Source organism: Centroberyx affinis, unplaced genomic scaffold (genome assembly GCF_046629955.1).
Source record: "Centroberyx affinis isolate AG114_WGS23_722 - 3 ecotype Tasmania unplaced genomic scaffold, CSIRO-AGI_Caff_v1 ptg000567l_1, whole genome shotgun sequence".
Classification (NCBI taxonomy): Eukaryota; Metazoa; Chordata; class Actinopteri; order Beryciformes; family Berycidae; genus Centroberyx; species Centroberyx affinis.
In genome coordinates this window covers 226,549-252,846 of record NW_027279210.1, presented here as the reverse complement: position 1 = coordinate 252,846, position 26,298 = coordinate 226,549, and the positions used below count along the sequence as shown (strand labels likewise).

Genomic DNA, 26,298 nt, shown 5'->3' with positions numbered 1-26,298 from the left:
CATGGACAGAAATTGATTTTTTTTTTAATGTTATATATGTTATAGATGGCTGCCAGACGACGCTGGGACGTGGGATCATCGAATTTGATGCGGAAAGTTATAAATCGTTTTAATGGATTTTGTGCCCGCTGAAGTTATTTTGATATTACACTGAGACGGAGGTTTGAGGGTTAGACACCTGCCTCTGGGATCACCGGGGGAAATATCAACTACGGACGGATTACGCGACAAGCGCACATAGAGAAGTCTCTTGCTCAGGTATTGAAATTACTACGAAATATCCCCAAAAGTTGGTTTGGTTTGTTAGGCATGTGTGCTTGGATTGTTAAAGATTTGTGGCGTGCTGTGGATCAGATTCCTCTTGAACATTTTTCTGAATGTCTTAAGTCTAACGATATAAGTCTAATGACACAGGCCATAGGCCAAATAGACTGTTTTCTACAACAACTTGTGTGTGGTGTACTTTATACTACGATACAGCCTGAGTGTTACAGGTTGTGCGATAGATAGCCTCGATATGTAGTCTACGATAATGATGCGCTGAATGATAAGACGACACATTGCAATAAAAAGCACATCACAGTAGACTTGAGGTCTCGCCTCCGTGAGTAATGGTATTAAGTCTGCATATCTTAGCACTTCACCTACATTGATACGAGTCCATGCGCTTCAATCTGATGATCTAAACTGGCGCTCGGCTAATTTAATTTCATTATTCCATTCTGATTATGTGAAGCAGAAAATTTGAGCCATTTGCATCAGCCCTTAGTCACCATCACTCTGTTGCATTGCTTTCTATACTAGCCATAAACATAACATTCGTTCCCTTTATTAGTGTAGGATTAGAGCTATTTACTCAAACTAACGACTTTTGCACAAATGAATCTGATGTATAGCCTACTATATTAATAAACAATTATGTGATCGCTATCTAGCAGTTTTCTTATTAAGAGATTCGTAAACGGTAATTGGTGGAAAAATCCTGATCAGCGCATCCACACGGGTAATCTCCTCTCCTCTCTAGTGAGAGTCTGGGGTGTTGTTTCTCGCCACTCCACCGACCACCAGGCAAATTTTAATAGTCTATTTTACATAGTGATGTCTGTCTAAGCTCCCACACTAGGCCATCAAAACAGAGCAGATCAAAACGGGCCCATAACCCAGTTCTATCTTCTATCTTACACTTCACAAACTATCTAGGAACATAAACTGAATAAATGTGATGATCTAAATCAGTCGATTTTGCAGCAGTTGTGTTTGTGATGGGAGTTTGGCCAAAGACAAACTTAAACAGTGTTGGCAATAATTATTGAGGACACTAACAGCAGTGGCAAAATCAATAGGAATATCTATCTATCTATCTATCTATCTATCTATCTATCTATCTATCTGTCTTTCTATCTGTCTATCTGCTGCTCAAGAAATGATCATTTCTGATGTGAAAGGATAAATAAGGGGCAAAAGGATAGACTGCCGGCTATCATTTCACCTTTTTTTTCCTCTTATTATTTGATACTCCATCCTCATAACAGGTAGTTGAACGATAGTGACAGCATCCACCTTAAACAGTTCCTCTACTTTGCTCTGGATACTGAAGGGCTAATGAGGAATATTAGTTACAGGATGTGTCATCTAATGGAGCTGCTGTGGGGAGGCTAACTGTTTGCCATCAAAACATGGGAACGGCACAAGATGTGTTTGTCATGACTGCTCAAATAGCTGTTTTTAAACCTGAGAAAGAGAACCTTTGTAAAGTAATGCAAAATTGGTGAAATATCCCTGCAACTAAACTCAAGATTCGATCATTTACACATGACAAATAATAAATGTAAAATTTGTCACCTATCAGCATCATCAAAGTCTTGATATCACCCTTTAAATTCTCTGTCAAGGCCTAGATGCAGCCACTTTAATCTCAATGTATTCACTAGGATTTCATTTGCAGGATGGACCCTCCCTCATTATTTTTTAGTGTGGAATACATGGATGACTCTTGGACACATTCAGATACCCAGGCCCTGAGCTTGTGTAGCAACCAAAAACCATTGCCTTTTCACCACCATCCATCAGGTAACACACAGTCACTAGAGGTGTGGCTCCTATAGAATAACATTTTGCAATAAACTCCATTGGAAGATGAGGCAAAAGGAGACCTTACGGCTGGAGTGATACTGCGTAACATCAATCATGATGGTGGGAGGGCAATGGTTTTTACCTGGGCATTGAGTCAGCCAATAGATCAAATCACATCAATAGACAAAATCATTAAATCATCCGTACCATAGCCAGGTAGAGCGCATCCTACAGTTGAAATTCATAAACGTAATTTGTACAATAGGCTGGAATTTGGGTTTGGCAGAGGAAGAAAACATCAAGGATCTGGTGGTGCTGATGGATCATAAATCTTTAATGCAGCTGTATATAAAATCGATTTTAGATGACTTATTTGTCTCCTATACACTGCTGAAATTGTTGGGACTGGACACAACACTAATCCTTTCTCTATAATATCTGTATTTAACATATTAGTAAATATACAGTCAAACCCAATTGCTGACGGTCTGTACTCTTGCGACGATTTAGCTGGACCTGTGGAGCGGCCAACCTAAAGAGCAAATGTCACCCAGTCACTCACTGAGTTGACTCACTCAGTAGATCGTCTGTTTCTATGGTAACCAGGACAGGCGCACATGTGCACCATCACGCTTTAGTTCTTCTTTATATTTGTACTACTTTTTATTTATTATTACTCTGCCCAAATTTAGTCAGCTAGAAACTTCTTTATCATCAACTATTTTAAGCTAAAAAGTCTGATCCAACTTCAAAGGTAGCAAGTTTTTTGGGACATCTGTGTTGTGATTTCTCTCTTCAGTGCTTTTTACGATATTTGTAGTTTAATGGTAATTATTTTCCAATACAAACCAATGGTGAAAGGATGTGCTATAACATTCACTCTAGGAGGAGCTATGAAATACACTACGATCATTGCACTTTACACATTTCTATAATTTTTTCGTTAACTTAATCACTTGCTTTGAGTACTGTATTGCTACTGTTCATATTTTTCTGCTACCATGCAACAGAAGGGAAATCATGTTTAAGTTTTTATAATTTCATTTCAAAATTACTATCAATGGCTTTTCTTCTAATGAGCATTTGGCGACTTTCTTATCTAAAGGATACTGTGGTTGCTGACTTTATTTAGTAACATTAATCTGCAAATATGTTATTACCCTCAGTTGTTAAATGGGTAACAATTCATTTTGACAGGCCCACCATCATGTTAGAAAGTGATCTGCTTTGCAAAGTAGATAGGCTATACACTTTGCTTCATAATTTTTTGAACAATAACTCTTATTACTTTGGAGGTGAGAGGACACAATGTACATGAGCAATTGTCAGATTTAGTTATAAGGTATTTTCCACCATATTGGATGAAGAGTTGAAGGAGAACTACATCCCTTTTTATATATGGACCCCCATTTCAGAGTGGTAAAATTATTTGACTTCAGCCCCCGGTCCTGATTAAAGGTCATTGAGTCGAAAATAATTGGTGTAATTGGTTTTTACTCATTTCTGACTAACAGGTTCCTAGGAGTAGTTTCAGGATGACAGTTTTGAAGGCAGAGTTGAAGTCAAGAAACAGGATCCTACCCATAGGGCCAGGGGTGTCCAGATGTTCCTGCATTGTCCACTGACCAATATGCCCTATAAGCAAACTGCAGCAGGTAGAGGAGTGGGTTTGTGATGTTTTTGAGCTAGGACAGTACCAGTTGCTCAGAGGTCTTCACTTTGACTGAGGTCAGTACCCCTGGCCTCATTAAGGCAGGGAACCATACTCTTCTTGGGAACAGGAACAACTGTTGAACAGCATGATTTGAAGCAGATATCAACTTTCATTGTAGACAGGGAGTAGTTAATATGCTGGTGAACACTGGGGTCAGCTGGTTGGTGCACTGTCGGAGGGCTTCAGGTGAGATTCAGTCAGAACTTGCAGCTTGCCTCACGCTTTGCTGCCAGAGAAATCTTTTTACCTCCTCTTCTGTGATGAGCAGGGGTGTAGACACTGGACACTGAGGTCTTGAGGGTGAGGAGGAGGGGTGGATGATTGTTGGCAGTTGCAAGGGGGAAGTTGGTGGTACCCTGTCCTTCAAAATGACAGTATAAGGAATAGATAGAAACACAAGGAAAGTGTGTGACCAGGTAGAAGGGGAAGGCAGACACCATATACTCCCCATTCATGTCAATTTTAAAATTCACATTTTCTGTCCGTTCCTACTGAAGTTGTCATGAATATTCCTTTAATCTGACAATAAATGTGTCTTTGTCTTGTCCTCTGTCATATATTTTGTTGTTCTTTTAGAGAATCAAATCCACTTGTCTTAAATCATTAAAATGCTAACTGGCTAAAGAAAGCTGGTCGCATATTGTCACATAATAATATATTTAAACACACTTTTTTTAACCACGACACAGCCGAGGGCATCACGACGCAAATTCAGGTCAGGCAGTCAGTCAGCCAGGTAAAGCTTAGTGAGATGATGCGCTTCATCAGATGGCCTCTAGAGGGCGTTTTTGACTGTGAGATGCAGTGTTTCCCATACAGAGGTACAAAATCAAAACTTGGTCAGTGTGTAGAAATGGATCTAAATCGATCTCTAATGCACCTGATGTGCGCATCACGTCTGTAATTTGGAGATGTACAGACAGCAGATCAGCAGCACTGAACTCAATCCACAGTCTCCCAGTGTGAAAACAAAAGTGAAACTTAGCATTCCACAGTTAGTAACGGGGTTTTGCAGACAGTAACTCGTCTTCGCTGCCCTACAGACTTTAACGGTAGGTGACGTCATCTTGTGGTATTTAAGTAACGTTAGTGGAATTAGGCAATTTGACCGTGTCGCAGTGCTTCAGTGCATAGAATTGAACACATGAGCCGTGGCTCTGTACAGGATCTGTGCTTGTTTTTTTAAGAGAGTTTTGTGTATTTGTCGTGCAGAAAGGCAATGCCACTTTGGCATTTTCAAAACTGGCTGCACAAAGGACACAACAAGCTATCGTTGCTTGTTAGCAATCATTTTTCCCTTTGATGTCACATCTATATAACATAATTCCTGGCCTGTTGACATTTTGTGATCCTGAATGAAGTCACTTATTTATCGTCCTGTAGTTGTCTGACAACAGAAACATAATATGTCAATGGCAACGTTTCATTGTACAGATTGAGCCCAAGGTAGCAGACAGTTGGCTTTTTAACATTACTGACAAAGGTGAGAACCCCTTCCCTTCCCCTTGCTGGTTGGAATTCTACTCTGTTTCTATCTATAGAGGTTGTTGGCAAGTGTAGGGGTATGCTTGGGTGGGTCTTCTCCTGCAGCTTGTGAGTCTGTTGAGTGATGGCCATGCTGAGCATGAGTCATGAAAAACTGACTCTCTAGTCAGGTCTTGTATGAGGACTTGGCACCCTTGATGGCCTTAATAAGCTGGGCTTTGGCCAGGCAGTATTCGTTTCCCATCCGGTGAGCCTGCTCCATGATGTTCCTCTGGGTCCTAAACTCCCCAGGAAACCATTGCTTAGCAATTTTGCATTTGACAGTGTTCTCCTTTGCAACATAAGCATCCTCACAAAAAGAGCTATAAGAGCAGACAGTGTCTCTCAGTGTGTCAAACCCAGTAGGCAGTGTGAGGCAGTCTTTGAAGGTCCACCTCCATACTGTGGTACAGTTAGGCTTGGCTGCCTTCAGTTTTTCCTGTATGTTGGAACCATCTGGACCACTGCATGATCACAACATGGGGGGAATGTGCTGAACGCTGCTTTAATGGACAATGTTTGCGTTTGTCTGCAACACTTTTTGCAATGCGTCAGTGTGCGCTTTTGCAATAGGCATGAAGTAGTGTGGTGATTTTCTACCTTTAGTCAATGCATGAATTAAATATTTTTTTGAACAAGTCTCTTAGTTACAACAATACTATGCTACCACAGCACTTTGGTGTTAACAGGCAGATTTTTTTTTAAAGTCAACAGGGTTTCACTCACTCCAATCACCTCCCACCCCACCACTCCACCCGAGCACCTATAAAGTGCTAGCACACTTATAGTGTTTAAAATCACCAAGAACGAAGATTGCAGAGTTTTGATGCCTGATTTCCAGCTCTATTATCTGTCCCACTCGTAGGCATTCCTGCTGTATACTACAAAGCTTATAGAAGCAAATTCCTTAGGCATGAAAACAGCTAAGACTAAAACCATTGACTCCAGGCTGGTTGACCAGGATTGTGATGTGACTGACACATCGGAACACCACTATTTGTTGATATAAAAATGCAGACTTTCTCCATTTGATTTTCTGCTGAGTTATGTATCGCGATCTGCCTGAATCAGCTTGTAGTCTTGTGGGTCTACCACACCATCTGGGATGGCAGATGATAACCAAGTTTTTCAGAGAAAACGCTGAGATGCAGGACATGTCAGTGTTAGTTCTGTTCAGCAGTTCTAATTCATCCATTTTGTTGTTCAGGTAGTGAACATTGGAGAGACATACAGTAGTCTAGGAAGTGTCATACGGAAATCTCACGTCCTCCAGCGGTGAAGCATCTCAGCACACTTTCCCCTTCACTGCCACCTTAGAGTGCTTTGGGATGGGGAAAAGACATTCACTGCTGTCAAGTTTGTGATTAAAATGTCTGTGAGAGAGCTCACAAATTTGGGATGAAGACCTGAAGGCATGGTGTCCATAATATTCATCAGATAACAGATTCTGACTGATGGCAAAATACATACTTCACAAGCAGCATGAATTTTAATGTAAATGTAAACAAAGAAAAAGAACACCAATTCACTGTGGCTGCTAGGCACAGTGCCATCTGGAAGACAGGCATGAGGCCAACTGGAAGACATTAAGTCATGAATGTCATCAACCATAACAATCATGTCATTACCAACGCAATCCTCTTCATTCTGGAAGTGGCCGTAATGGTAGAGACAGTTTTAGCTGAACACAAATTTAAGAAATGAAATAAATTCTGGGTTTCATTCCAAAATGCCATATACCCATTTTTGAATAATTCTGCAACCTGACATTCATCAGTGAATATTTCAAAAACACATGATTCGGAGTGTCTTGCTGGAGCATACCTTGTTACTGCAACATCCTGGGTTTGAGTCCGGCCCAGGACCTTTGTCGCATGTCATCCCCTTCTCTCTCCCAATCTTTCCTGTCTCTCTCCTCTTTGAACTGTCTAATTAAGGCAGTAATGCCCCAAAAGATTCTAAAAACAAACAAATGATTCTTCATTTCCTCAAAAACAGGAGTAATTATTTTTTTCAAACGGTCGATATCTCACAGTGTGATTGACCAAATGTTAGTGGAATAAATTGCTTTCATCAATTTAAATTTGATCCAATAGGTGTATTTAAATTCTAATAAGTTTATTTAAGTACTTAATTTATCTACAGTATTTAAATGTTTCTATTTAACATATCACTATATCAGTTAATGTCTTTGACCTAATTGGGTATGGCAATGTGAAACATTCTAGAATCAGCCATACTTAATGAGCATGTGAGAAATGATGTTCCGACTGTCAATGGAGAGGTTTCAGAAATGTGTTTTGGAGAGTACTTTGAATTCTCTGATTATGCTTTTAGCCCTGCCTGTCTTCCTCTCTCTTACACATAAACACACAAAATGCACACACTCACTGCACACACTCACCATTCAAGCCACATCGACTCGAGGCTACCCTGCAAATGTAAAAAGGGACACATCAATAACTAAGCAATTAGTGCATCAATAACCTGCACTTCCAATTTTAATGTATTCAGAGGAATTGGATTTCTGTATATTTGTGTTTTGCTGTCTAGCTTAATACATATTTGCTTTGCTCTTCTTTGTAGCATTGTTTCATGCTAGGAGGTGCAGAAAATATTGATTCAAGTTCAAAATAATGCACTATCTGCCCATATTCATACACACTTACAGACTGTCTTTTTCATCTCCCTCTCTGTCTCTCTGTCTGTGTCTCACACCCACACAAACGCACTGCAAACGGTTCCTTACAGTCTGCACTGAGAGCACACATACAAATTGACCACCTCATTACACGTACACACACACATACATACAGACACACACACACACACACACACACAAACAAACAGGCAAAACGTTGCCACCAATAAGTTTTCCAGAGCATTGGACCTTGATATTTAACCTCAGTGTCTGCTCCCATTTCAATTACCAATAGAACTGTTCACACGCGCAGGAAATAATTATAGTCTAAAATCATTTGCAGCATGAATAAAGTCAGGATTCTTTAGCTTGGGGGAATATGGATCAAAGAAGACACTAAAATAATGGGTAGTAATTAATGAGTTGACATAGCAGGTTTGAAATCAAACATAATGATTACAGTGTTTGAAATAGCCAATAGCAACGGAGCATGGATGGAAATTTCTGCATTGTGCATTGTTGCAAGCTGCATGTGATGATAACGGTTAGGCCCCAAGTTACATAATCTACACGAAGAGAAAAGAGAAATGGCTTTACTCCCGCTATGACCCTTAGTTTACCCATGTCTTCGCTGTTAGAGACCTCTCTGGCAATACAGTAGATCAGTGTGATTCAGAGAGTTCAGTCCTGTTCTTAGATGATATCTTGGCAGGTTGTTAATAATTTATCTCTGAAGATATCTATACTGTTGGATTATTTTTGAGCTGCATTCCACTCAATGTCGAGGAGTGTTTTGAAATATTGAGTCTCTTAGGCTGTATGAAATCTGTGAAATTTTGTATTAGACCTTCATTTGGTTACACAACTGAAACAATGCACACTGGCCCTCAAGTTTGTTTTCTGTGTAAGCTCTCTAGATATCATTTCTGCAAAATGATATTTGTACAAAAGAGACATCCATTAAAGCACTGTGACAGAAAAGAAACCATGCTGAGCTATTGTTATGATTTTATGTTTTGAAAATGGCTCTTTTCCCTTTGTTGTTGTTGTTGTTGTTGTCTAATTATTGTACTGCACTTCCAGGCCTGCTATAGGTTGGATACAATTTATTGAAAAACATATTACATTTTACAGTTTTAGAGTTAAAATAGGTACAACGGTACAAGGCAGAAAGATTTCAATTATTTTCTGCTGACTAAATTTATCACTGCGGTCTTTATCACTCGTTGATATGAGCTCTGTGATCTCTGTGATATAACAGCAGTTAATGAATTATCGCCTACGGAGATGTAATTTCTCCAAGATATAACACAGTCTCAAATGCTATATAATAATTTACATCAAGCTTACTGCAGCTAAATCTTCAACACAACAACATTATTAAATCATTTCACTTGTCTATCATTTCACAGGCAGACCCTCTGATGACCTAATGGAACTGAATTTGGGAGTAGTCCTGTTGTGGGTCCTAGTGCTGGACTGTGGCTTGGCTGAAGCCAGTATCCTGTACCGGGTCCAGGAGGAGCAACCTCCTAACACCCTCATAGGTAGCCTGGCAGCAGACCAGGGACTGCCAGACTCGGGTCATCTCTACAAGCTGGAGGTGGGTGCCCCTTACCTTCGTGTGGATGGAAAGACGGGAGACATCTTCACCACAGAGATTGCTATAGACAGAGAGACCCTGAGGGACTGCCGGTCCCTGGCTAAGGGTAAGCCATGCTACCTGGAATTTGAAGTGTCAGTGACAGACTTGATACAAAACCAGAGCCCACGACTCATTGAGGGACGCATTGAGGTACAGGACATCAATGACAACACACCCCAATTTCCCTCTTCTGTGCTCACCATCTCTGTGCCTGAGAATACACAGATGGGAGCACTATTCTCCATACCCCTAGCTACGGACAGGGATTCGGACCGGAATGGGGTGGCTGATTATGCCCTGACTGCAGGGCCAGATGCAGCAACCTTGTTTGGCCTGCAGGTGGCTGAGGACAGGGGTGAGAAGCTCCCCCAACTCATCGTCCTGGGTAACCTAGATCGTGAGTTAAAGGACTCCTATGACCTGAACATCAATGCAGTGGATGGAGGAAACCCACAGCGCTCCAACAGTGCTTTGCTGAGAGTGGTAGTCACCGATGCCAATGATAACTCTCCCAAGTTTGAAAGGTCCACTTATGAAGCGGAAGTGTTGGAGAATAGTCCAGTGGGGCACTCTGTGTTGCAGGTGAGATGGTATTGCAAACACTCTGTTATGTGCAATATGCTTGAAATTTGTGCTTAAAGAGGAATCAAAATGCAATCAAAATATATTTTGTCATATTCAACAACTGAGAAACACAGCAATTTTGAATTCTGTGTGTCATGTCTGTGTAGTGTTTCTTCCTCAGATACATAGACTTCATTGTAAAACCATATTCAAGAAAATATCTTTTCATAGATATAACATTACTTTTTATCTTTGAATTTTGATCAAATTCTGGAAAAAAATAAGCTTTCAAATTTTAATGTTTCAAATCTCATCTCTGATACAAAACTCTTGAGAAACCCAAACCACAATTAGTCCTTGAGGCACAACTCTTTTTTTCTATTTAAATTCATAAAATGTGTTACGCTGAATTGAGTTACTGTTATTACTCTTGTTTGCATATTGGAGTAACACTGCAAGTATTAGCATTAGTAAGTATTAGCATATTATGCATGTGCAGTTAATTAAGCACCTTATTGCTGTTGTTGTTATTGTATTATACTGGCACAAAATAGATTTAGAGATACACAATTAGGATGAATAATACTGTTTAATACAATATTATACAATATTATATATTGATTTGAGGTTATGTAATCAGTATTGTAGTATCATGATTAGTCATTACTAATACTAATACCATTATTATGACAGAATGTCCATTCATTCATTCATTCATTCATTCATATTTAGAGAGAATCCTACTCAGAGTTGCTGTAATTGTAACCCTAAATTGTTGCTCCTAATTCAAGCCTTTAACCATAGACACCATTTTTTTTTTGTTGTAGGTCAAAGCAAATGATTCTGACATGGGCCCTAATGGAGAAATTGAGTACACCCTTCACCAAGCATTAGACCCTGTGCCAAAACTCCTACGAATTGATCGGTCCACTGGCATTATCTATGTCAAAGGATCACTGGATAGGGAGGAAATCAGCAGCTTGTCTTTCTATGTGGTGGCAAGGGATAAGGGTCCGCAACCTAAAAGCTCGAAGACCTTTGTAACAATTGAGGTGACTGACCAAAATGATAATGCCCCAGCTGTCGAGATCCGTGGGATTGGCCTTGTGACTCACAGTGAAGGAGTGGCTAACATTTCAGAGGACATGCCTGTGGGAACAGCTGTGGCTTTGGTGCAGGTGTCTGACAGGGATGAGGGGGAGAATGCCGTGGTCACTTGTGTGGTAGCAGGAGATGTGCCCTTCCAGCTGCGCCCCGCCAGCGACTCATCCAGTGACAACAAGAGGAAGTATTTTCTACAGACCACCACTCCTCTTGATTATGAAAGGGTGAGAGATTACCGAGTAGAGATTGTGGCTGTGGATTCTGGCAACCCAGCACTCTCTAGTACAAACTCTTTGAAGGTGCAGGTGACTGATGTGAATGATAACTCTCCAATATTCTCCCCAACATTGTTTGAGGTAGATTTTGCCGAAGAGAACCAACCAGGGGAAAGGGTGGTGGATGTGACAGCCTCGGATGCTGACAGCGGCACTAATGCAGAACTCATCTATAACATTGTGGCAGATTCATCCATCAAGGGCCTATTTGAGATTGACCCAAATACGGGTGAAGTAAGAGCCCGAAGCCCACTCGATCGAGAGCATAAAGAGCGCTATGAGTTCCGGGTCACCGCAGCAGATAAAGGGTTACCCGTTCATAAAGGAACAGCAACTGTTGTGATAAAAGTCCTTGACCGCAACGACAATGACCCCAAGTTCATGCTGAGTGGCTATAGCTTTTCAGTCTTGGAGAACATGCCTCCCCTCAGTCCTGTTGGCATGGTGACGGTCTTGGATGTGGACAAGGGTGAGAATGCTCGTGTTCACCTCTCTGTTGAGCCTGATGGAGGGAAGTTTGTGGTTCAAAATGGAACAGGAACCATTCTCTCCAGCATATCATTTGACAGGGAGAAGGAAAGCAGCTACACTTTCCGTCTGAAAGCAGTGGATGGAGGAGAGCCACCCAGGTCTTCATATGTAGGTGTTACCATCAATGTACTGGATGAAAACGACAATGACCCTGTGGTCACCAAGCCTTCCAATTCCTCCTTCAGGCGCTTGTCCCCTCTAGCTTCCCCGGATAGTCATGTGGAGGTCGTGGAAGCTGAAGACCTGGATAGTGGGCCTAATGCCGAGCTCGTCTTCAGTATTGCGGGTGGAAACCCATATCAATTATTCCGCATCTCCCCCTCCAATGGAGAGATCACTCTAGCCAAGGAGATGACCAGAAAACATGGTGGACTGCACCGCTTGGTGGTGCGGGTGAGTGACAGGGGCAAGCCTGCACGTCATGCCACTGCCCTGGTTCACATCTATGTCAATGAAACCATTTCAAATGTCAGCCTGGTGGAGGCCCTAGTTGGACACAGTCTCTACACACCGCTGGATAGAGACATTGCTGGTGACCCTGACAGTGGTCTTGCTGCTCAGCGCAGTAACATTTTGTATGGCAGCCTTGCCGGTGTGGCAGGAGTTGTCATGTTGATCTTGGTGGTGGTATTTATTCGACACCGCATCCAGAGAGAGACTAAGAGTGGCTACCAGGCGGGCAAGAAGGAATCAAAGGACCTGTATGCACCCAAACAGGTACCAAAGAATGCCAAAGGCAAAAGAGGAAGGAAAGGAAAACCCCAGAAGTCCTCAAAACCCCTCGGAGAAGAGGAAGAAGTCAGCCTTCAAAAGAGTCTCAAGTTCAACCTTGATGGAGTCAATGATAGCCCCAGAATTCACCTGCCCCTTACATATTCTCCTGGAAGCCCTGATATAGGCAGGCACTATCGCTCCAACTCTCCCTTACCCTCCATCCAGCTGCAGGCCCAATCCCCCTCTGCCTCTCAGAAGCATCAGGCTGTCCAGGACCTTCCTGCCACCAACACCTTTGTAGGAACTGGAGGAGATGACAACTCTACCGGCTCAGACCAGTATTCAGATTATAGCTACAAGACCAGCCAACCGAAGTATAACAACAAACAGGTAAAAGCCATATCTTTTAAAACTCACTACTTTCCATAAGGTCTGTTAGAGGGGTGGGGGCGGTTGGTGTGTTGTTTGTACAGGACTTGAGGGTATTAAAGAGGAATACCACAATTTTGGAATTTGTATATATTATTCTTATAGTGTGCAAAAGTCCAAAACATTACAGCTGATGTCACCCATGATGTACTGCCAGAGTCATCTACATTGACGAATGAATTGATATTTTAGCATTGACATTTGAGCATTTACATGCGAGTCTAAATTACAAAATATAAAATGATCCTCAAAAAAATAGTCATAAATTTGTTACTGTCAGTTGTTCCTTCTTTTCCAGTTCATTCTCTATGGAGCTATCCCTGTGACATTACAGATTGTGGCGGGACAAACTCTTTTCTCTTGTTTATCAGAAACATATGGATTTTCCCTATTACATACCAAACTCTCTGAAGGCATATGATTTAAATGTTAAACCTGAAACACCACGGTGTTCCTCTAAAGTTCTAACTGCCACTGAAAAAGTAATCAACAGTTACTATGGTTACATGCACAAAATTATCTAATTATTGTCGTAGTGCTCTATTGAGAATAATGCAATTAAGTTGTTCAGAACAGAAAAGGCTTTTTTTTTATATATATTCCCATTTTCATGTAGTTTTTCCAGCCTACAATTATTGTCCCAATACAATGTCATGTGCCTCCTCTGTAAACTACAAGCAATGTCAATCATTTTCCTCATCATACACTGCAGTCAAATTGCTGTCATGATATTTCTGTTGCTCCCATATAACTTATCTGGAGGCAAAAAAGCTGGATATACAAACAATAGTAAAGATAGTAAAAATGAATAACTCAACGTATATCGTCAAGAAAACTCAGATGGCTCTCCATAGTCAGTGCTTTGGTCTCATCCAGTTGGTAGTGCATGTGAGCAGGGAAGGGACGGTCCATTTCTCAGTGACTTACTTCTGCTTCTCTGTCTGACCTCTAGTGCTCTGATCTCTGCAGGTCACTTGCTCTTATCTCTTTACTCCTTATGCTCTTATCTCTCTACAGTACAACATTTGGCACAGCCCGAATTGCCATGGAAACAGAAATATTAATAGACTGAGAGGGGATTACGAACAGAAAAATTGTAGAGAATTGTGTCTCTAGGTTTCTGTGTCATCTGCAAGTGTGTGAGTGTGTGTCTTGGAGTGTATATGTGTGTGTGTGTGTGTGTGTGTGTGTGTGTGTGTGTGTGTGTGTGTGTGTATGTGTGTATGTATGGGGGATGGGTGGATAAGATAAGCTAGGGGATAATATAAGTTGACTACCATTATCTTTAAATAGTATTCAAAAGATGGTCCTCATTCTATATTGGAAATATTTGATATTGATATATATGATATGTATTTAATTTCAACAGTCAAATGCTCTGAGTAACCAACCCGCATAGGCTTACAAGACATTTCCGCACATCACGGCGCAGCTGTGTATAATATAAACACCTTCTAAGAAAACTCTAGTATCCTACATTCAAAGCAAGTTGACATTTTTCCAAGGCTTTGCAGATAAAGTTTGCCACGTAGAAATTAACAGAAATAGAAGTGGAAAATATGCCACTGAGTCTTGAACATGTGTATGTGACACATTTTGAGTGTGGGTTTCTTCAGAGCCAGTCAGTAGCAGTTAGCTGGTGGGTAGTTTCAGCAGATGTTGGCTGACAGCTTAGGTGATCAGAAGCCTTTGTGGGTGGAGTCAGTTTAGAGAACATTGTCTCCTTGATGGACAACATAAGGGACCAAAGTGACTGCAAGCTATGGAGTGTGCTTGGGTATTTGTGTATAATGTCAATCTCTGTGTTTGTGTGTATTTTCTTTTTAGAAAGAGTTTTAGACAGATTGCTAATTGTAACTGCATTGCAGATGGAAGCTCGCTGTACCAGACAGTGTTTGTGGTTTCTCTGATAACATAAATGTGTGAGACATGACTCAGGTGATTGACAGCCTGTGTAAAAAACATGGACAGATGTTGAAGCTCATGTGACATACCTCAGCAGATGTTGTCTCATGTATGGCATCCCCTCTCACATCAGGAAGAACAGATTGACCAAAATAAATAATGAAAGTCACTGCCAAGTGATGTGACAGATGTAGAGTGGTGCCCTTGCTTTAATTAACTATGCTTCTCTCAACAATGGCTTTTCATTGGGAATGTGGTCAGGTGTCTGTGGTTAGTACTGAGCTTCTCCAGGTTATAATTGCAAGTTACAACTTGTGTGTTGACAAATTATGAGCACACAATACCAGCATTTTTAAATATATTTTGTGGCTAAAGATTTGCAAGGCTAAATGCACATACAACTTGTTATTTTAGTTACAGAATTTTGAAGGATTTTATCATGAAGAGATTTTAACTCTGTTGTAAACATTCTGTTACTGTATTTGCTGCATTATTCAGCCTTTTCTAACTCCCTCTGGCTCTAATTAAAGCCAGTGTATTTATTATAAGCGCCAACCTATTGTAAAATAAAGTCAATGCACAATGAAAACCAATCTGATCTGAAAGCTGTAGGGTGTGTGGTTGTGTACGCATTTTTCTGTTTGCGTTCAGCGTAAAGAAAACAGTAAACCCATGCACAGACACGTGTACATGTATACATGCATACACACATGCACACACACACAAATACTTGCGTGTGTGTCCAAGAGAATCCAATCCAAGAGAGTAGCTGCAGCGCTCACCCAGCATCAGACCAAGACCAAGACTCTCTGAGATTATGGCAAGAGTTTACATTGACTAATAATGGTGACACAGGTGTTACACAGATTTAGTGCAAGAGTAACATTGGTAAAATATATTTCATTTAGTTGTAGTGTACATGTAGTGTTCACATTGCCTTGGCTTATGAATGATGCCTGTGCTACACCTATGTCACTCTAGATTTATTTTGTACACGTTCATGCATTTATGCATTAGAGGATATGGCCACATTGATAGTTATCTCTTTAGAAACATCTGCACGTGTAAACGTCAGCCTTGAGAAACAGCCTAACCCCAGGCTGAATAGCAGAATTGTCAGATACTGTAAACTCAAGAATGGTTTGTTGAGCTTGCCAAAACCCTAAGGAACATTTCTGATGCCCTAATTTGATCACAATATCACCTAAGCAAGTGCAAGCTATATGAAATCAAATGTTGGGAAAATCCAGTTCCTCCAATCCTTGGAGGCTGTAGCAGCCTATTCAGCAATGTGCTCATTATGTTTAAACCCAGTGTAGAACCGTTTTTGTTTTGTTTCATCCCATGGTAAATATGAAAACAGATTCATACATTTGGAAGTAGTATTGCACTATCAATTCAAAGATATTCTGATCATCTCCCAAGACTCCATGGAGAATTTTCTGCCCTCTAATTGCTTTAGATTAACCCACTTAACGCACAGACTTTCTGAAACACAGTTTTGGGGATATCCCCTTTCAACACCCAAGCTGCTGCTCCACACAGTTAAAGGCAGTTGGGAAAAAGATTGACCTCACGACAAATCCAAAATAAATCGTTTTTAAAATGCTCGCTCAAAAAATTAAATACTAAATGCTAGGAATAGACCTATGCTTCAGAAACCCTTAACGGTTGTCAAGTATGTGTCCAGAGCTGATAAAATCCAGACCCATGGACAGTGTGTTTAAGCTGCATCCATGCAAAAGGCGGTGTGCAAATGGAGAGCCTCGGCCTCAATAGAGGAGGAAATGATGATGATCCACTAGGATACATTAGGCTTTTGTAGTTGGGCACATATCCTCCATGGTTCTTTGTCAACCCGTTTTTGCCTCAACAATCTTTAAAATTATACCAAACAGTAATAAAATGTTTTTTTTAAATACAAAATGACTGCAGTGTTTTATTTAATTGTTCCACAGCCACCTAGGACCTATAGCCTACTTGTCTACAATTTCCAATAAGATAGCCTATTTTATATAAAATTGACAAAAAATAACAGCCTGACAAATGCTGTTTTGCCACAGGGATCAAACAAAACAAAAATGGTTCTACATTGGGTTTAAACAAACATGATGAGCACACTACTGGTTAGGCTGCTGTAGCCTCCGTGCTCTGGATGGAGTTCCTAACAATTGCTTTCATATTGCTTACACTTGCGTAGGTAATGTTGTGATTAAATTGGGATATTAGAAACTTAACATGTGGCATTTCATGTGGAAATGTGCAGACGTTTCAAAGGAGATAACTAACCATATGGTGATGTCCTGTAAAATGTGAATGCATGAACGCATGTCAAGTGTAGTGCAGACTATCCAAGTAGGCGTTGCAGATACTGGTTCTTAAGGATTATGGCTGAAATCCAACTCTATATGTGTACACACAAACACATGCACACAGACACACACACACTCATGTTCACACATTGAGTCATTTACATAGTGAAGTACTATGCAATTTCAATCAGGAAGACTACCTAAATCATTCACTCATTCATGCTTCTCTTTCCCCAATCAGAGGAGGAGGAGTTCCTCCATGGAGCTTACGCCAAAGTTTCACGTCATGAATAAAGTTTTTCAGTTGAGCATTCGACCTAGTCTCTCCTGATTGAATTGTGTTGTGGAAGACTGTGGTCTGTATTAGAAAAGTGTAGGTTTGAGAGTGTAAGTGAATCATGAGAAGCTCAGTTCCATTCATATGCTTTTGAAAATGTACAACGCTAGCTATCATGGATGACCAACCTTTTGCACTGGTTGCCACACTGCTGCCACACAGTTGTGTCAACCTTAAAGAAAAATAGTGTGGAAAGCCTTGCATTAGCTACTACAAGATAGATACAGGGGCACTTCTACAATTGCTACTGTATTCCAATTTGCCCCCCTTTTCACCTTTGAATGTATATTGCGTAATGGTTGCTGGGGAAACCAGTCTCTCACATTCAGTCCTTCAGAGCTGATAATTAGCCCTGTTGGGTCCAAGATCTGACACCTTTTCTCACACAGCATTTAATGAGAGTCCCACCTTTGGACAAAACACAATATGAGCGGTATGAAACACAGAGAGAGACCAAGGGAAATGGCTGTGATGACTGCTTGTAAAGCTATAAATTTGTACTTAATGTACATTAACACAATTAAAATGCTTTATTTGTCAAAGACGGCTGAGTGTTGTTCCCCCATGGGCTCCTCTTTCATCTCCATCCCTGGTCTGCGGGTATCTCAAGCTGATCTGATGTATTCTAAGAGCAGGAAGGAGGGATAGGAGTCAGGGTGAGCCTTAATTAACCTGCTTCATTGTTAAGCAGGGCCTATACTTTGTGAACTTTAGGCATCCCTTTGAGCCGGGATTAGCCCAATTTAGCCCGATACTGCTATTTGAACTCAGCAGAGGTGTAGACGAGGCCCGAGGCAAAATCTGCGCTTGTTCTACAAGACTGTGAGACATAATTCTGTATGTTACTTGTACTCAAGACCAGTGAAACCTAGAAATCATCGGAAATATGCCGTCTGCATTTCAGTTGAAAAGTTGGGAAAGCGAGGACAGCAGTTGACTTGTTTTCCCTATCTTTCCCTATCTCACTATCCATCTGCTTTCCAATATTTTTACAAACAGACAGGAAGACGCGTGCACACATACAAACACACACACACACACACACGGCTCTTTGTGCACAAAATATTTGCCCTGGCTGATTACCCAGAAAAGGAAGGCATGCAGGAAAGTGAGGAAAAGAGCATTGTAGACACTGGAATAATTTACCCTGCCTGTACTGCATGTCTTGCTTACTGTTTTATAGCACAATAGTGTGATGCAATAGATTGTTGGCACTGCATTGTATTGAAAAAAATAATTATTATCCAAGGCACCAATATTGCTGCCATTTCACATCCTAACAATGCTATTTTCAACTGGCTTGCCCATGGTATGTCCCCTGGCTTTTCAAAACCCAGTTATATAAGGACTAGTACAATACACTATACATGTAGTACTCATTCATTCATTGTATCTTTGTTATTATCAGCAATTATGTATTACCTTTGTTAGGAGTTGGTGTAACAGTTATATAACTCTGTCCCCCCCTGGAAATAGCCACTGCAGTATATACCAATTAGTTAAATCAGGTGGTGGCCGTAAATTATGTGCTTGTTGCTATAATGATTCTGTGCCGTTAAACTGTTCTTTCGGCAGCTCTGGTACCAGAATGCCAATTAAAGTTTAAAATGTTGATATTTGATCTGAATTTGTGTATAGTTACCATAGTTAGAAATAAAACATCAATATTTTCATCAATATTTTAGAAGAAATTATGAAAATGTTCAGTATTTTCAAAGCTTCACAGGGTTCTTCCTTGGCTTTGGGAGAGGCTTAGATGGTAATGTATCCAGTGGGGTGGGATTCTCACTCGCGAATAAATGTTGAAAGACTGTATAAGAACTGAAGGCAGTGATGAATATACTTTGGCTCTATCAAGGCCTGGCTGGATCAATCAACCATAGTCATGAAGATGACAGGAGTCTCAGGAGGCGGCATGTAAAGGTTTGACCAAAATTTAATTGGAAATCTTGCGATATGAGAAAAAGCACATAACATGAAGGTACATGATAATGCACACAGAGGACTTGTTAGTCCTTACGATGTGTGGGTGTATGTGTAAACGGGCTGCTATAGCAGTCAGCTGGAAAAGTAAAATACAAGCAGAGTGTGTATTGTGTCTGAGAGAAAAAGAGAATTGGAGAGTGTTAGAGATACAGATACAATAACTGACTTATTATTTTGTTGAGATTTTGAGATAATATAGATACATGAATAAATAGATAAAGGTTTAGGTTATATTGACAGTACAGCTTTAGGCCCATTGGTGCTCATTCAGGAACTGTGTGCAAGAAAAATATTGTGTTTTAGTTCATGGGTTTGAGGTTTTTTGACTCAAACATTCATTGCAAAGTTCAATACATGGGGCACCATTTTAAGATAAGAGTTCAAATAGTGCTTCATTCAGACTGTGTAAAGTTACATGGGTCTTCTGGATTGTAGCATTAGATACACGTTTGAGCTGTTCCCATTCAGACTTAAAGTATTGGATTTGTGCACAACTGTGGGCGTGCCTTGGCTTCTTTGTCCTTCCCATCAGCATGGTGGGAAATTGAGCCATGGACTTTTTGCCTTTTCATGTTTTTGTCTGCTGAAGCATTGCCTTTGAATACTCTGTGCCTTTAATTCAGTTTTGTTTAGGATGACTGAACACAAAGACTGAATTGACAACATCCCCTTGGGATAATAATTGGATTAAAACAAAATATACTTCACATAATGAATATCCTGAAATGATTCAGGCTATTCCGCATTATTTGTGTGTAAGAAATCACAGAAATATATAAATATTTTTACATCAAAAATAGGTTTTAGATCAAAAGATGAGTTAGAAGCGCCAAGGGGTCATTTTTACCCCCCTTGCGTTTTCAAATGCATGTAACTATGTTAAAATAAAACCCCTACATCTCTCAGTTCATGACTTTTCCTAAAATGGGTTTATTAATCATCTAGTGAATTATGGGGGGTGTGGGATAAAAAGAAAAAAAAAATATGATCATTTATACCTAGAACCGCCGAGGGGTCATTTTTACTCCCTCATAGAAACAGCTGTATAATGCCGCGCTCAACATTCGCGCCACGCCCGGTTGCCTAGCAATGCCCAATGTTTAGTCAAGATGTCTTTTTGGCTTACAGTAGGCTACCTAGCTTAGCAAAAACAAGAAATGGACGGTGACAAAAGAAGAAAGATGAATGTCCAAGAGGCACTGAAAATGCTTCAGGACATGAGTAAGGGAGAATCTGATGTGGAGAGATGACTGACCCTTCATTTTCCATTTTCACCTGATGAATCATCTTCATCTGAGGAGGAGTACGAGCTTCCACCCCGTAAAAAAAACAAGGCTTCTGGTGACAGGTAGGCTCCTACAACTCAACTTGAAAATGTGTGACTCTAGCTATAGCATAAAACAAACATCACAATCTATATCATATCTATAATTACTCTCAACAGAGCGACCACCCACCTTGCCCATATCGCAACCGCGACAGAATGAAAGGAATACACTGTGTAAAATATTGCACAGACTCAAAAACCATCAATGTCGCCCAGCATTTAGTATGATGTTGTGTGTGTTTGTGTGTGTGTGTGTATGTGTGTGTGTATGTGTGTGTGTGTGCGTGCGTGAGTGAGAGCGAGAGAGAGCGAACGAGCGCTCCGTTTCTTTATTCCCAGTAGCGTAACTAAAACAACACGTTATTATCCAAAATTCGTTTTTAACTTTTACTTAATGTTCTTCTACAATAATTCAATTGTATAAATGTGTTAATTATTTTGTTGTTTGTTTGTTGTAGCCTACAGTTTATCGATGAATTTTAAAATGTATTTTAAAATGCGCCTTTTTTCGATCCATAATGAAATAAAGCAATTGTAAAATTAATAACAACCTAACTGCTTCAAGAAATGACATCTTTGTGATTGCTGACGTTGTTTTGCGGCAGGGGGTAAAAATGACCCCCTGGCGGTTCTAGGGTTTATTGGAATGTTGGCGGTTCTAGTGTTAATGACAACTGCTTTCCACTCAACTCACCGACAAGCCACTCCTCATTTGTATTGCTCATCCAAACTAGAGTGCCACAAAAGTTTGGCAATATGCTAGGCACCCATTGCATGTCAGTGTCTGGCCATTGTACATATATGTTCAGTTCATGAAAATGCATGTCCAGAAAAGAGAGCCCCAAGTGAGATTAGGCAGCAGAATCTCAAACCCATGCACCCATCAATCTACACCAGCATTTAGTAAAGGTGTCATAGAAATTTCAGTGCTGTATTTCTTCTGTTCCACCTTAAAATCCAAAGGTTCGTCACAGCCTCAGCCTGCCTGTTGGAACTCTGCACCATTGCCATTAGCTCACTGACAGAAGTTGCTAGCTAACCTAAACAACACCAACAGCAGCACTAAGAACAAACCAAAAAATGAAATGTATCGATTCTTTGCAAATGCACCACCACTTCCACTGCCGCTGGAAAAGAAACCAGAGAGGGGTTGGTGTGTCTGCTCATCATCACTAAGAACTGCGGTTGGCAGCAGGAGATAGAGGCCTAAGATACCCCCCCCCCCCCCCCCGCCACACACACACACACACACACACACACACACACACACACACACACACACACACACACACACTCTCCACTCCCCAACATCCCCAGACACCCATTGAAAGTAACCCGTCACCAGGATGTAGGGTGCATGTTACCTTGAGTAAGACGGAAAGGAATGTCAGCTGGGCGATCTGGCTCTGGGAATTTCAAAAGCTCAATGATCGAGGCCCTATCCAACACTGGATGTACAGTGCATCTGTTAAACTCAGCACATTTAAATAACTTCTTGGCACCTTCCGTGTTCCCTAGTAATGCTGTCTCGTTTGATGTCCCCTTAAAAACCTGAGCACATAAATCGCAGGACACATCTTGACTGCTTAGCTTTGGAGAGTGGTCCAATCACTTTACATGCCATTCCAATTGTTCAGAGTCCAATCAACAGTCAACACTTGGAGGGACAGCGTCTCTTCAAGGAAACCGATGACATACTGTAGGGTTTTGGCCAATTAAGGGGAAGAACTTACAAATTGACTTAAGTTAAAGTCAGAATCCGTGTATCATAATGTGAAGGTGGAAATGCCTGGATTTACATATTCATCACCTCAAGTGCACGTCTTGCAGGAGTCTGCTTATCACAGCATTGAAGTGAAGGTCTGAATTGCTCTCATAGACAGTAAAGTGGTTCTGACTTCCAAAATGAGATATCTTCCATTTGAAAAAAGTAACACGTACTTGTGCATGATTGATAGCATACAATTTGAACAAATTACTGTAGCTATTAAAAGGATAGTAGGGAACTTAATTCCTTGGTTGATAAAATGAGACTCGATCCTCTATATTTAAGAAATATTGACTGATGAACAGGTTTTTTATTTATATATATATATATATATCATCTAGAGGTTTGGATGTTGATTTGTGCATATACACATTAGGTTAGGTGAAATTCCCTTTTTTAAGGCTTTTGACTATAACACAGTTTTATGTAATCATTGAAATATACCTCACTCTGCCAGTGTCACTCAGCGTCTCTTAATCTGTTTAACTCTCTTGGCGCAAAGCTCTGTCAGGGTTGTTTTTGTGTGGTTGTTGGATTTGTGTGCAGGAATCTGCAATGGGAATGCCAGATGGGGGGACATGGCCTTGACAGTCCTCTCTGAAGTATCACACTAGTACTTTGCAGTAGTTCTAACAGTCTACAGTAAAGGTAAATACCTGTTTTAACCTGTCCAGAAAATAAGTGTCCCGTTTACTGCAGCTCTCATTCATTTAGCTGCTGACCAATGTGTTGCTTTCTGCTGACATCAGAGATTTGTGTTCTTTTTTTTTTTGTTATAAGTGCTGGGAGAGATTAATTTATTTGAATTCAACTACAAAGTAACCAAAAATATAAAACACACATTTTACCACAAGGTTCAAACAAGTTTGAAATTTGCAATTATTTGCAAATATTTTGTAGCAGATAATATTTAGAGCTTCCTTACTAAAGGTAACCAAGCAGGTATTGATTCTAAATACGTCCAATACATCTGGAGCTTTAAAGCGTCCAGCTAGAGTGATGGTCAACATGTTGAGGGCAAGAGACAGCAGAGAGGCAAATGACTTCAATTAGCAGGCTTGCCCTAATGAGAGAGCCACTCTTTGAACCAGGACATAGGGATTGATTTAATTTTCACCATACTCTTAGACTAAATGATCTGAGTCAGCCCTCTGAGATTAGTTGGCCCATCCTTTTGCTACAGAATTGACAGGTGTAGATGAGCTCTCTGGGGCTGGCTTGTCAGTTCTGATGGACCTAGACCGTGGGCAGGATGAAGTAGTTAAAATATGCAGAATGTAAAGCATAATCAAGGTGCTTGTGCACTGCTGTTGGAGTGAAGTGGTCAATTTAAAGAACATTTTCTCTTGATTCCCTGTTAAGAGGGATTACAGCCTGAGACCATGTGAGGTTTCAAGGGCAAACTGTATTTGCTCCAACTCCTCAAACATCAAGTTGCCTTTGCAACTAATGTATGGCATCTTTATGTACAATATAAAAGATCTGATGATTGAAAGACCACACCGGTGTTTTTGCTTGTTTTTGCCCATTTACTACAATGCACGCATTCTTTACATTATTGCCGACTATCTTCTAAAGCATACCAGGAATATTTTCTTGATTTCCCTATATTTTGGTGGTAAACCTACCTTAAAATTCTCTGCTGCTCTAGCTAACATTCGCGCATTAGTTTTGAAGTCATGGACGTTTGAATTTAGTTTGTAAAACAGTCTTTTATTCTGGGACTATTTTCTAGCGGAGACATACATCCTGTTGTGTGGGCGGCTCTGCTTGGCAAGCATTTCAGAGTTTGACAGAAAGGAATGGTGCGGATCGGATAAATCGGAAAAAAGTAATTTCCTACTTGGTAGTTAGCCAGACTAACTATCATAACTTTTAAAGCAAGAAAAAGCTAAATCCACATCATGCTTTTCATTATGTCCATCTTTGCTTATCGTTTTCTTCTGGGCTTGATTTTCTGACCAAATAGCTCATGAATGTAATGCAGTTTTGCAGCCGACTTCGAAGTCTTAGATGTCGGAGCTTCCCACCAGTATGTGAACACACGAGAAGATGTGTAAACTTTTCAAATCAATGCGGGCATTAAACAAAATTACCATGCAGCGATAAAGTAACTTTGCCTTTTTTTCCCACTGTGATGGATTTTCATGTCGTACTGAAATTAATGGGGAAATAATGGCTGCCTGGAAGGTAGGAAAAACGCATTCAAACATCTAAAAAAGTATCGTATGCATGGAAAAGGATCAGTAGTAATGTAAAATATACATCAATTGTATAGTAAATGGGCTAAAACACTCGTACGGTCCTTTAAAATCTTGGTTTCACCATTAAGATTTCAAAGATAAAAGAGGGTTTCAATTTCTTTGACCCTGAGAATTTAAAATTTACTTGGAAAAATGCATCCAAAATACAAAAATAAAACCTGACTATGAGCTTCACAACAACATACATGGCACATTCATGCCTTATGTCAGATTTAATACAATATTCATGTATCTAAATAATTTATAGTTTAATAATGGAATAATGTGTTGATTTATAGGAAATGAAAAAATCCTAACAAAGGTCCTCCTGATGAATGCCATTTTTAACTGAAAAACATTCTTTGCAGTTAATCATGACTCCCTACCATAAGCCTTCATTTCATCAAATCACCCAGCAATGCTGACTTGCGTAGTGATGCAGGGGGAAAAATAATGAAAGTGATGCAACTAGTGTACGTATGAATAAGTGATGCTCTCTCACCATTGATCAACTGTGATGAAAAGCCAATGGTTCTCATTGTTCTGTCTCATTTCTCTATAGGCTCATATACTTTCTGCAAGTGGCACATGGTCAGATTCCCTCTTTCATGTAAAAAATAAAATGAGTAACTCCTTTAGGTAAAGCTGTGTGGAGGCTCAGCTCCCTGATGGCATTGCCTTTAGCCGAGATATTTTATCGCCACACATCCCAGCCTCCTTACCTTCTGCCAGGCAGATTAGTGCTTTTATCAATAAGCAGCTTAGCACCAAAGTGTCCCTCAATAATATGCCATGGTATTTTTTCTCCTGCTGCTTTAACTCCTGGGCTTCTCTCTCCCTGTCTCTTGCTCTTACACATTCTCATACCCTTACATTTCCCTGTTTTCACCCCCCAAAATTTCTCACTTTCTTTAACTCTGAGTATTAACCTCTGACTTAGAGAAACACTGATACATTATGTGTTCTCCTCTCCAGGTCACATTAGGAACCTAGACAGGGCCCAAGAGGGCCAGAGAGCAGCATCCCCCTCAGACATACTACCCCATTAGAAGCCCTGCACTGCACCATAAAACCCATTAAGATCCATTAGGGAAGTGCTCTGGCCCACAGACACCTTTAAGGCCAGTCAGCCACAAAGGTGCACAGTTACAGTTGGTATAAAACTTATTTGATTTGTGATTGAAATGCCCTGTTTTGCATAATATA

General features: G+C 40.4%; 1 protein-coding gene across 1 annotated transcript in view; it reads left to right on the top strand.

Annotated features, from left to right (window-relative positions):
- The first annotated feature begins 9,384 nt into the window (after positions 1-9,384).
- The window catches only part of pcdh1a (protocadherin 1a), a 76,153-nt gene continuing 59,239 nt past the window's right edge, over positions 9,385-26,298 (top strand). Inside the window, exons 1-2 of the mRNA XM_071518339.1 lie at positions 9,385-10,179; positions 10,989-13,175. Of these exons, the coding sequence (XP_071374440.1) occupies positions 9,385-10,179; positions 10,989-13,175 (2,982 nt within the window). The remainder of the gene's footprint in view (positions 10,180-10,988; positions 13,176-26,298) is intronic.